This window comes from Xenopus tropicalis, chromosome 7 (assembly GCF_000004195.4).
Source record: "Xenopus tropicalis strain Nigerian chromosome 7, UCB_Xtro_10.0, whole genome shotgun sequence".
Lineage (NCBI taxonomy): Eukaryota > Metazoa > Chordata > Amphibia > Anura > Pipidae > Xenopus > Xenopus tropicalis.
This window is the reverse complement of record NC_030683.2, coordinates 130,037,649-130,049,594: the sequence shown is the minus strand read 5'-3', so window position 1 is coordinate 130,049,594 and position 11,946 is coordinate 130,037,649. Positions and strand designations below refer to the sequence as shown.

At 49.8% G+C, this 11,946-nt stretch overlaps 1 protein-coding gene across 3 annotated transcripts; it reads left to right on the top strand.

The window, feature by feature from the left end:
- The first annotated feature begins 618 nt into the window (after positions 1-618).
- MGC69309 (protein) lies at positions 619-11,012 on the top strand. Of its 3 annotated transcripts, none has more exons than XM_012966351.3 (8): positions 619-755; positions 2,816-3,002; positions 5,149-5,278; positions 5,350-5,437; positions 5,723-5,868; positions 6,921-7,013; positions 7,727-7,912; positions 8,251-8,686. In XM_012966351.3, exons 2-8 carry the CDS (start codon positions 2,830-2,832, stop codon positions 8,338-8,340), a joined length of 906 nt encoding a protein of 301 aa, XP_012821805.1. In that variant the 5' UTR covers positions 619-755; positions 2,816-2,829; the 3' UTR covers positions 8,341-8,686.
- Positions 11,013-11,946: the final 934 nt, after the last annotated feature.

The window sequence follows — 11,946 nt, the reverse complement described above, 5'->3', positions numbered from 1 at the left end:
GGGCTGATAGTGAGACAATGATATCAGCTTATTGCACTATAATTCCCTATTGTTCCCCCCCTTATCCCCTAATCCCTCATTCTCCTTCCCCCTCTCTTTCAACTCTCTCATCACTTTTTTCTTTGTTTCTAATTTTTCCTCTGTGTTTTTCTAATTATTTTATATTTTCTTTTTTCTTCATTTTTTGTGCATTTGCTATTTTTATCTTTTTCTTTTCCCTTTGTTTTCTTGTTCATATTCATGTACCCAACAAGCCCCAGGGTCTCAGTGTAACCAGAAGGGGGCGTTCCAGTCTGACACGGCAGGAGTGGGAAATCTGGTAACAGAACCCACCAAGATGCCCCAAAATATCACTCCTACCTGCCCCGTAAGCCTCTCCCTCTCTGCCAATTGTGCCCCAGTGCCCCCGGCCCCCCAGGGCTGGCAGTTACTTCATGTTGCCCTGATGCTGCATGGTGCTTATGGCAGTATCAGTGGTATAACAACACTGCTCTGGGCCCCCCCCCCCCCAAAAAGTGATAGGGACCTTAGATTGTAAGGGGGAGGAGTCAAAGATACACAAAGGATTCTGCCCAGGGTCACATGACTGGGGGTTATTTGCTCTTGTGGTTTAAAAGGAACAGACCCAGAGTGGGAGAGACGGAGGGACAGGCACTTAGTGTGTGGGTATAAGGGGGGGGGGAGAAAGGGCAGAGCTGATATTGATGAACCTGGAGGGCTGAGAAGAGAATTGTGGGAATTTGTCCTCCTCTGAGGTAAGAAATGGGGTGCGGGGACTAGGGTACAGAGCTATGCACTGGGGTCTGTTGGACTGTGTGTATAGTAAGGCAACACGGGGTCGGGAAGGGGGCCGGGAGTGTGTATAGTAAGGCAACACGGGGTCGGGAAGGGGGCCGGGAGTGTGTATAGTAAGGCAACATGGGGTCAGGGGAAGGGGGCCGGGAGTGTGTATAGTAAGGCAACACGGGGTCGGGAAGGGGGCCGGGAGTGTGTATAGTAAGGCAACACGGGGTCAGGGGAAGGGGGCCGGGAGTGTGTATAGTAAGGCAACACGGGGTCAGGGAAGGGGGCAGGGAGTGTGTATAGTAAGGCAACATGGGGTCAGGGGAAGGGGGCCGGGAGTGTGTATAGTAAGGCAACACGGGGTCAGGGGAAGGGGGCCGGGAGTGTGTATAGTAAGGCAACACGGGGTCAGGGGAAGGGGGCCGGGAGTGTGTATAGTAAGGCAACACGGGGTCAGGGGAAGGGGGCCGGGAGTGTGTATAGTAAGGCAACACGGGGTCAGGGGAAGGGGGCCGGGAGTGTGTATAGTAAGGCAAACACGGGGTCAGGGGAAGGGGGCAGGGAGTGTGTATAGTAAGGCAACATGGGGTCAGGGGAAGGGGGCCGGGAGTGTGTATAGTAAGGCAACACGGGGTCAGGGGAAGGGGGCCGGGAGTGTGTATAGTAAGGCAACACGGGGTCAGGGGAAGGGGCCGGGAGTGTGTATAGTAAGGCAACACGGGGTCAGGGGAAGGGGGCCGGGAGTGTGTATAGTAAGGCAACACGGGGTCAGGGGAAGGGGGCCGGGAGTGTGTATAGTAAGACAACACGGGGTCAGGGGAAGGGGGCCGGGAGTGTGTATAGTAAGGCAACACGGGGTCAGGGGAAGGGGGCCGGGAGTGTGTATAGTAAGGCAACACGGGGTCAGGGGAAGGGGGCCGGGAGTGTGTATAGTGGGGTGTCAGTGTAACCCCCCAAATCCCTAGTCTGTGCTCAGTAAGTAATGTTAGTCCTGAAAGGGAATGTTCACCTTTAAGTTAACTTCTATTATGATATAGAGAGTGATATTCCAGTTTGACATTTTAACAGCTTTTTGGTTGCTAGGTTTACTTAGCAACCAAGGAGCAGTCTGGATGAGAGACTGGTATATGAATAGGGGAGGGGCTGAATAGAAAGTAACAATAAGCCAGCCTATTCCTGCCATCTAGAAAGGCTCGGAATGTTCCATTGCTGGGAGGGAATTATTCACTCAGTGCCCCTGGGGCATATTGGACTCTTCTTATCCCCCCTCCAATAGAACTGCTGGCCCAAAGCTCCTGAGGTAAACATGGGGTATGAAGATTCCAACTAGGGTGGTATCCAGGGAGGTGCCAAGGAGGGGTGTCCTGCCGCAGCCGGGGGTGCACCCCAATGTGAGATACATGCCAGACCCCTTGGGGGCAACTGCTTTTTCCACTAGGTAGCTCCAGTGGGGGGCTGGGTAATGTTCTGTTCTGTGCCCTGAAAGGTTGGAGTGATATCCCCCCCCCCCTCCCCCCAGCAGCCAATCAGCAGAACAATGGGAAGGGAGCAGCTCCAAGTAGGTATCAGAATAGCACTCAATAGTAAGAAATCCAAGTCCGGCTTGGGACTCCTCCAGTTACATAAGAGTAGGGGAAACAATAGGTTAGCTGAAAGCAGTTCTAATGTGTAGCCCTGGCTGAAAGCTCAGACTCAGGCACACTTTACTGCTGCGCTGCAAGTTGGAGTGATATCCCCCCCCTCACCCCCAGCAGCCGATCAGCAGAACAATGGGAAGGGAGCAAGATAGCAGCTCCCAGTAGGTATCAGAATAGCACTCAATAGTAAGAAATCCAAGTCCGGCTTGGGACTCCTCCAGTTACATGGGAGTAGGAGAAACAATAGGTTAGCTGAAAGCAGTTCTAATGTGTAGCGCTGGCTCCTTCTGAAAGCTCAGACTCAGGCACACTTTACTGCTGCGCTGCAAGTATATCCCAATGAATTGTACATGACTTTCCATTAATGTTTGTATGTTCCTCCCTCTGAGCCTCAGAGAACACAAACAACATGGCCGACATCCTGACTTCTCCAACACTCTCCCCCTCAAATGTCACTTACTGCCCCAATGGAACCAAGTGGATTTTGTCTGTGTTTGGCGACTGCGCAATAACTGCCCGGGATCATGCCAGTGTGTATGTGGGAATGGTCTCCATGGCGTGTTACGTGGCTTGTGCCTTCCCGTAAGTGTTCTAAATGTTGGCTGTAGTGATGTCATTTGTGTCACATGACTCATTGAAACTAGTAAGCACAACAGAGGCTTATTCCGCACACCCTAGCTCTCCAAATCAGAACGCCCGGTGCACATTGCCAGAGGGATCGGCACCCTCCCAGCATCCAGTAGAACGGCAAAAAGCAAATGGCACTCAGGGCTTAGAGGAAAAATTCCTTTTTAAAAAAGATTTTATTTGCGAAACAATGCAACGTTTCGAGGCAACATAGCCCCTTTATCAAGCATTATCAAGCATGCTTGATAAAGGGGCTATGTTGCCTCGAAACGTTGCATTGTTTCGCAAATAAAATCTTTTTTAAAAAGGAATTTTTCCTCTAAGCCCTGAGTGCCATTTGCTTTTTGCGGTTCATTGAAACTAGTACCAGTGGTATCTAATATCCTTATCATTTACAGTAGGGGGTACATTATCCCTTATAATATATGAGTGATACTCAGAGTTCCCTGTATAACTCAGCCTGCAGCCTTGTGCCTTTATATGGGGGGCACAGAACCCCTCAGTGACTGCTAATATCCTTATCATTTACAGTAGGGGGTACATTATGCCTTATAATACATGAGTGATACTCAGAGTTCCCTGTATAACTCAGCCTGCAGCCTTGTGCCTTTATATGGGGGGCACAGAACCCCTCAGTGACTGCTAATATCCTTATCATTTACAGTAGGGGGTACATTATCCCTTATAATACATGAGTGATACTCAGAGTTCCCTGTATAACTCAGCCTGCAGCCTTGTGCCTTTATATGGGCACAGAACCCCTCAGTGACTGCTAATATCCTTATCAGTGACAGTAGGGGTTATAGAGTTTTTGGCTTAATTAGGGCGAGATTTGGGGTGAGTGCTTATTTGTGCCCTGGGTACCCCTGGAACTATAGCGGGGTGACTGTTACCCCAATGTTTCTATATATCTGTAACCTTGTTATGGGCTAAGGGGGCCCAGCCTGAAGGCCAGTTAGGGGGGGATTTGGGGTGAGTGCTTATTTGTGCCCTGGGTACCCCTGGAACTATAGCGGGGTGACTGGTACCCCAATGTTTCTATATATCTGTAACCTTGTTATGGGCTAAGGGGGCCCAGCCTGAAGGCCAGTTAGGGGGGGATTTGGGGTGAGTGCTTATTTGTGCCCTGGGTACCCCTGGAACTATAGCGGGGTGACTGTTACCCCAATGTTTCTATATATCTGTAACCTTGTTATGGGCTAAGGGGGCCCAGCCTGAAGGCCAGTTAGGGGGGGATTTGGGGTGAGTGCTTATTTGTGCCCTGGGTACCCCTGGAACTATAACGGGGTGACTGTTACCCCAATGTTTCTATATATCTGTAACATTGTTATGGGCTAAGGGGGCCCAGCCTGAAGGCCAGTTAGGGGGGGATTTGGGGTGAGTGCTTATTTGTGCCCTGGGTACCCCTGGAACTATAGCAGGGTGACTGTTACCCCAATGTTTCTATATATCTGTAACCTTGTTATGGGCTAAGGGGGCCCAGCCTGAAGGCCAGTTAGGGGGGGATTTGGGGTGAGTGCTTATTTGTGCCCTGGGTACCCCTGGAACTATAGCGGGGTGACTGTTACCCCAATGTTTCTATATATCTGTAACCTTGTTATGGGCTAAGGGGGGCCCAGCCTGAAGGCCAGTTAGGGGGGGATTTGGGGTGAGTGCTTATTTGTGCCCCGGGTACCCCTGGAACTATAGCGGGGTGACTGTTACCCCAATGTTTCTATATATCTGTAACCTTGTTATGGGCTAAGGGGGCCCAGCCTGAAGGCCAGTTAGGGGGGGACTTGGGGTGAGTGCTTATTTGTGCCCTGGGTACCCCTGGAACTATAGCGGGGTGACTGTTACCCCAATGTTTCTATATATCTGTAACCTTGTTATGGGCTAAGGGGGCCCAGCCTGAAGGCCAGTTAGGGGGGGATTTGGGGTGAGTGCTTATTTGTGCCCTGGGTACCCCTGGAACTATAGCGGGGTGACTGTTACCCCAATGTTTCTATATATCTGTAACCTTGTTATGGGCTAAGGGGGCCCAGCCTGAAGGCCAGTTAGGGGGGGATTTGGGGTGCCAGATATAATAAGAATTAATGGCCGTGTTGCTGTTCCCTATCAGACAATACTATGAAGCCTGCAAGACGGGGAAGATGCAGGAGGCGATGTCCCTCGGGTTCCTGGTGCTGTGGGTCGTTATGGACACTTTGAACGTTGCTGGGACCTTTCTTGCAGACCAGCTCCCCCTGCAGGTAGGGCTGAGATCTTCCTCCTATTTCCTCTGCTAAACCCACAGTCTGAATATCTGATTTTTTTCCCGCAGAAATATTTCTCCATTAACTGCATTCTCTGTGATTCCCTGCTGCTCGGCATCTACTGCTATTTCAGGCTTCGCAAATGGAGGCCCAGATGTGAGTTTTTCTGCATAGTAGCTAACCCTGAAAAAGGACACAGCCATCAAGTTCAACCCTACTATAATATATATTGCCAGTTGATGTTGAGGAAGGCAACCCCCAGTGTTATAGTATAATGGTGACTATGGGCAAAGTCCATTTATAAATTATGTGCTAGGGGGGTACATATAGTGGGGGGGTCACAGAGTGATTAGGGTCATTTTTATAAACTGTGTTCCCCCTTTAAGAGATATAGCAGTAGGTGAAATGATAAAATACTAATTTTTCTCTCCCCCCATTCAGCTCACACCCCCTTACATACAGTCTGTGGATTTGCCCTTCTGGGCTCTGTGGCCACTTTCTCTTTGCTTCAGGAGTCGGAACCCGCGGTGCAGAACCTCAGGGAAATGATACCCAGCCGGCGCCTACTCTCTGCTGATGGGGAGGAGGTGAGTCTGACTGATGTGTCTCTATGGCAACGCTTCTCAGCTTATCCTCCTGGGGTACAACTGGGGCTACGGGGGCCCATTGGGGTCTTTCCCGGTGTCTCGTCTGCCCAGTCCGACTCTGTATCCTTCCCACAAGCCTTACCGACTACTCAATAGCAATACAGTTGGCTTCTACATCACTTCTGGGTGCCGCTAGTCTGGCCTGACTCCTCCCTTTAGCCTGGGGAGGAGTCAGACAAGACCAATTACACTCAGAAAAGTGAGTTTTGGGGTGCACAAATTGTCATTAAAATTGGTCAGACTTCTCACCGTGGTGTGTGGGTTGCACATAATTAGTGATGAGCAAATCTGCCCCATTTCGCTTCCCATTCGCTCTTCACTATCCGTAATATAACGAGGATATTGGATTACAACAAAGGCCCCCACAGACCCAATAGGGTTCCAGTCTATAGAAGCCTTTGGCGGCCCTTGTGGCCTCCAGGCTACCAGTCTGCGTTAACCCTTTGTACCATATGCAGTGAGCTCAATCAGCACATTGGGGCAATTATCTATTACCCTAAAGCCCATAGGTATGGAGTTCTGCAGGACGGATGCAGCTCTATAGGTCATTAATATGGTCCCCGGCCCACTCAAGGGCCCCCAGCCTCCGTCCCCGGCCCACTCAAGGGCCCCCAGCCTCTGTCTCCGGCCCACTCAAGGGCCCCCAGCCTCTGTCTTCGGCCCACTCAAGGACCCCCGGCCTCTGTCCCTGGCCCACTCAAGGGCCCCCGGCCTCCGTCCCCGGCCCACTCAAGGGCCCCCAGCCTCCGTCCCCGGCCCACTCAGGGACCCCCAGACTCCGTCCCCGGCCCACTCAGGGGCCCCCAGCCTCCGTCCCCGGCCCACTCAAGGGCCCCCAGCCTCCGTCCCCGGCCCACTCAGGGGCCCCCAGCCTCCGTCCCCGGCCCACTCAGGGACCCCCAGCCTCTGTCCCCGGCCCACTCAAGGGCCCCCAGCCTCCGTCCCCGGCTCATTTAAGGGCCTCCCTCTTATTCTCGCCCTGTGCCTTTCAGGACGGTTCCATCAGGATGAAGATGGGTTACACCTTGGGGATCATCGTCTCGGGCATGTGGATCGTTTTTCGAATTCCTCAGATTGTCACCAACGTAAGGAAGGGGCTACCGGAGCCTTAGGGGGATATGAACACAAATCTTCCTTTGCAAGAGATAGTGGTCTATAGTCATGGGTAAGAGAGCAGCCCAGAAATCTCCTGGGTAAGAGAGCAGCCCAGAAGTCTCCTGGGTAAGAGAGCAGCCCAGATGTCTCCTGGGTAAGAGAGCAGCCCAGAAGTCTCATGGGTAAGAGAGCAGCCCAGAAGTCTTATGGGTAAGAGAGCAGCCCAGAAGTCTCATGGGTAAGAGAGCAGCCCAGATGTCTCCTGGGTAAGAGAGCAGCCCAGATGTCTTCTGGGTAAGAGAGCAGCCCAGAAGTCTCATGGGTAAGAGAGCAGCCCAGAAGTCTCATGGGTAAGAGAGCAGCCCAGATGTCTCCTGGGTAAGAGAGCAGCCCAGAAGTCTCATGGGTAAGAGAGCAGCCCAGAAGTCTCATGGGTAAGAGAGCAGCCCAGATGTCTCCTGGGTAAGAGAGCAGCCCAGATGTCTCCTGGGTAAGAGAGCAGCCCAGAAGTCTCATGGGTAAGAGAGCAGCCCAGAAGTCTCATGGGTAAGAGAGCAGCCCAGATGTCTCCTGGGTTACCTTTGGGCATATGGCAACCCTGCTTTGGGTATATGTGATTATATTTAGCTTTGGGGGCCAATTACACTGCTCTTTGTGGGCAATTTTGTTTCGCCCTGACGTCCCCCCCCTTGTGTCTCTGCAGTTCAGGAGAAAATCAGTGGAAGGTTTGGCCCTGGGGATGTTCCTGCTCATGATGGTGGAAAACCTCTGCTTCGGGCTGAGTATTGTGCTGAAGAGCCCGCGGCAAAGCCAGACGGAGGCCAGTAAAGCTCTGCATCACTTGCCCTGGCTCATAGCCTGCGTGGGCTCGGTGGGCTCCGACTGGGTCGTATCCTTTATTGGATGGTGCCAAGCTGTTTCATTGGCAGATATAGGGGCGGGGGCTGCTGGGGCACTTGGGTAGGAGGGTAAAGCTTACTGGGACCAATTAGGGTTGCCACCTTTTCCTAATGGCTATACTGGTCTCCATGTGTAATTATGGGGCTAATGTCAGACAGGGGGAACTGGGTCGCTCAGTGTGTGGGGAAATTGGGGTGTCAGGGGTGACATGGGGCAGAATGTTGGTTGGGGGGCACCGGGGTACCAGGGCAGGTTGTGGCCTTATCTGGGAATAGTTTATTCTGGGGGTTCCCCATTATCCATGTTTTCCCTTCACTCCGGCGGCAGCTCATGTACCAGTTTATCCGGTACCGGCCAAGGGCCCAGTGTGATGAAGAGGAGCCTCTTCTATTGTCCTCCGTCTCCCTTTACGGCTGAGAATGGGAAGAATCACTGAGAAAACGTCTCGGGTTGGACTTTTATTCATTTCTAGACTGGGAGACGCCATGTTTGTGGGCCCAGAGCTGCCATAGGCCAAGGTGCCATCTGGGCCTGAGAGGGTTAATAGGAGCAGCGCCAGCAAAGGGCACAGAGCAGACTCACTTTATTCCAATTGCCCCAAAGCAGCTGTTCTGTGGCCTTATGGGTCTGATCAGCTCAGCGGTGTGTGGCCCTACAGGGACCAGCGGGGCCCGAGCCCGACAATATCCCTACTGGCAGAACAAAGATTTTTAACAAACTCTGAAACTATGAAAATTTTATTCAAAAAACAGTTTTAAAAGAATTACACAGGAATGAATGGATATTGGGGAGTTGTATCAGGAGTCAGAACCAGCAGTGCAGGGAAGGGAAAGGGACAGACACAGTGACAGTTACACATAACTATAAACCCAGTGAGAATGAGGAATGAATGGATATTGGGGAGTTGTATCAGGAGTCAGAACCAGCAGTGCAGGGAAGGGAAAGGGACAGACACAGTGACAGTTACACATAACTATAAACCCAGTGAGAATGAGGAATGAATGGATATTGGGGAGTTGTATCAGGAGTCAGAACCAGCAGTGCAGGGAAGGGAAAGGGACAGACACAGTGACAGTTACACATAACTATAAACCCAGTGAGAATGAGGGATGAATGGATATTGGGGAGTTGTATCAGGAGTCAGAACCAGCAGTGCAGGGAAGGGAAAGGGACAGACACAGTGACAGTTACACATAACTATAAACCCAGTGAGAATGAGGAATGAATGGATATTGGGGAGTTGTATCAGGAGTCAGAACCAGCAGTGCAGGGAAGGGAAAGGGACAGACACAGTGACAGTTACACATAACTATAAACCCAGTGAGAATGAGGAATGAATGGATATTGGGGAGTTGTATCAGGAGTCAGAACCAGCAGTGCAGGGAAGGGAAAGGGACAGACACAGTGACAGTTACACATAACTATAAACCCAGTGAGAATGAGGAATGAATGGGTATTGGGGAGTTGTATCAGGAGTCAGAACCAGCAGTGCAGGGAAGGGAAAGGGACAGACACAGTGACAGTTACACATAACTATAAACCCAGTGAGAATGAGGAATGAATGGGTATTGGGGAGTTGTATCAGGAGTCAGAACCAGCAGTGCAGGGAAGGGAAAGGGACAGACACAGTGACAGTTACACATAACTATAAACCCAGTGAGAATGAGGAATGAATGGATATTGGGGAGTTGTATCAGGAGTCAGAACCAGCAGTGCAGGGAAGGAAAAGGACAGACACAGTGACAGTTACACATAACTATAAACCCAGTGAGAATGAGGAATGAATGGATATTGGGGAGTTGTATCAGGAGTCAGAACCAGCAGTGCAGGGAAGGGAAAGGGACAGACACAGTGACAGTTACACATAACTATAAACCCAGTGAGAATGAGGAATGAATGGATATTGGGGAGTTGTATCAGGAGTCAGAACCAGCAGTGCAGGGAAGGGAAAGGGACAGACACAGTGACAGTTACACATAACTATAAACCCAGTGAGAATGAGGGATGAATGGGTATTGGGGAGTTGTATCAGGAGTCAGAACCAGCAGTGCAGGGAAGGGACAGACACAGTGACAGTTACACATAACTATAAACCCAGTGAGAATGAGGAATGAATGGATATTGGGGAGTTGTATCAGGAGTCAGAACCAGCAGTGCAGGGAAGGGAAAGGGACAGACACAGTGACAGTTACACATAACTATAAACCCAGTGAGAATGAGGAATGAATGGATATTGGGGAGTTATATCAGGAGTCAGAACCAGCAGTGCAGAGAAGGGAAAGGGACAGACACAGTGACAGTTACACATAACTATAAACCCAGTGAGAATGAGGAATGAATGGATATTGGGGAGTTGTATCAGGAGTCAGAACCAGCAGTGCAGGGAAGGGAAAGGGACAGACACAGTGACAGTTACACATAACTATAAACCCAGTGAGAATGAGGAATGAATGGATATTGGGGAGTTGTATCAGGAGTCAGAACCAGCAGTGCAGGGAAGGGAAAGGGACAGACACAGTGACAGTTACACATAACTATAAACCCAGTGAGAATGAGGAATGAATGGGTATTGGGGAGTTGTATCAGGAGTCAGAACCAGCAGTGCAGGGAAGGGAAAGGGACAGACACAGTGACAGTTACACATAACTATAAACCCAGTGAGAATGAGGAATGAATGGATATTGGGGAGTTGTATCAGGAGTCAGAACCAGCAGTGCAGGGAAGGGAAAGGGACAGACACAGTGACAGTTACACATAACTATAAACCCAGTGAGAATGAGGAATGAATGGGTATTGGGGAGTTGTATCAGGAGTCAGAACCAGCAGTGCAGGGAAGGGAAAGGGACAGACACAGTGACAGTTACACATAACTATAACATCTTGGTGACTTATATCCTTATATTTTATAACGGGGGTACATTATTTAGTATATAATAGATTCCCAGGCCGAGAGAGCAATCATTCTCTTTGAACTAAGGAGGTTCCATTTTATAGTGAGACAAACCCTACAAGAGCGACAAGAGCACAAATATTGGCCTTTGCCAGTCAGTTTCTAAGGTTTTATTTGAATAAACGGAGCATTTTGTACAATCAGATTCATATTAATCATTAACCCCCAATCTCCATTGTTCTCCAGAGCTACTGAGGGGGAGGGGAGATTTAGTCAGTGTATGGGGGCAATAATTGTATAATTGACAATGAGCCCCCAGGCATTCAATGGGCTGGCAAATAATTTGCCGTATGATAAGCTTCAATGAGACAGGACAATAGACATCCTGCCATTAAAGGGGGGGGGGGTTCACCTTTACATTAACTTTTAGTATGTTATACAATGGCCAGTTCTAATCAACTTTTCAATTGGTCTTCATTATTTATTTGTTATAGTTTTAGAATTATTTGCCTTCCTCTTCTGTCTCTTTCCAGCTTTCAAATGGGGGTCACTGACCCCGGCAGCCAAACCCTATTGCTCTGTGAGGCTCCAGTTTTATTGTTATTGTTACTTTTTATTCCTTATCTTTCTATTCAGCCCCTCCCCTATTCATATACCTGTCTCTCATTCAAACCACTCCCTGGTTGCTAAGGTAATCTGGACCCTAGCAACTCTTTCCAGCATTCAAATGGGGGTCACTGACCCCGGCAGCCAAACCCTATTGCTCTGTGAGGCTCCAGTTTTATTGTTATTGTTACTTTTTATTCCTTATCTTTCTATTCAGCCCCTCCCCTATTCATATACCAGTCTCTCATTCACACCACTCCCTGGTTACTAAGGTAATTTGGACCCTAGCAACCAGATAGCTGCTTAAACTCCAAACTGGAGAGCTGCTGAACAAAAAGTGAAATAATGCAAAAACTACAAATAATAAAAAATGAGGACCAATTGCAAATTGTCTCGGAATATTACTGTCTACATCATACTAAAAGTTAACTCAAAGGTGAGCAACCCCTTTACTGCACTACAACCCATACACCTACTGGATAATCTGTGGCTAATGCCGGCCCATTGTAATGGCCAATGCTGGGGGG

Coding starts and splice junctions, on each gene's coding strand:
- MGC69309 (XM_012966351.3), top strand. CDS start 2,830: ATGGCCGACATCCTGACTTCTCCAACACTCTCCCCCTCAAATGTCACT. Junction 5,438..5,722: donor TCGCAAATGGAGGCCCAGAT/GTGAGTTTTTCT, acceptor CCCCCCATTCAG/CTCACACCCCCTTACATACA. Junction 7,913..8,250: donor CGGTGGGCTCCGACTGGGTC/GTATCCTTTATT, acceptor CTCCGGCGGCAG/CTCATGTACCAGTTTATCCG.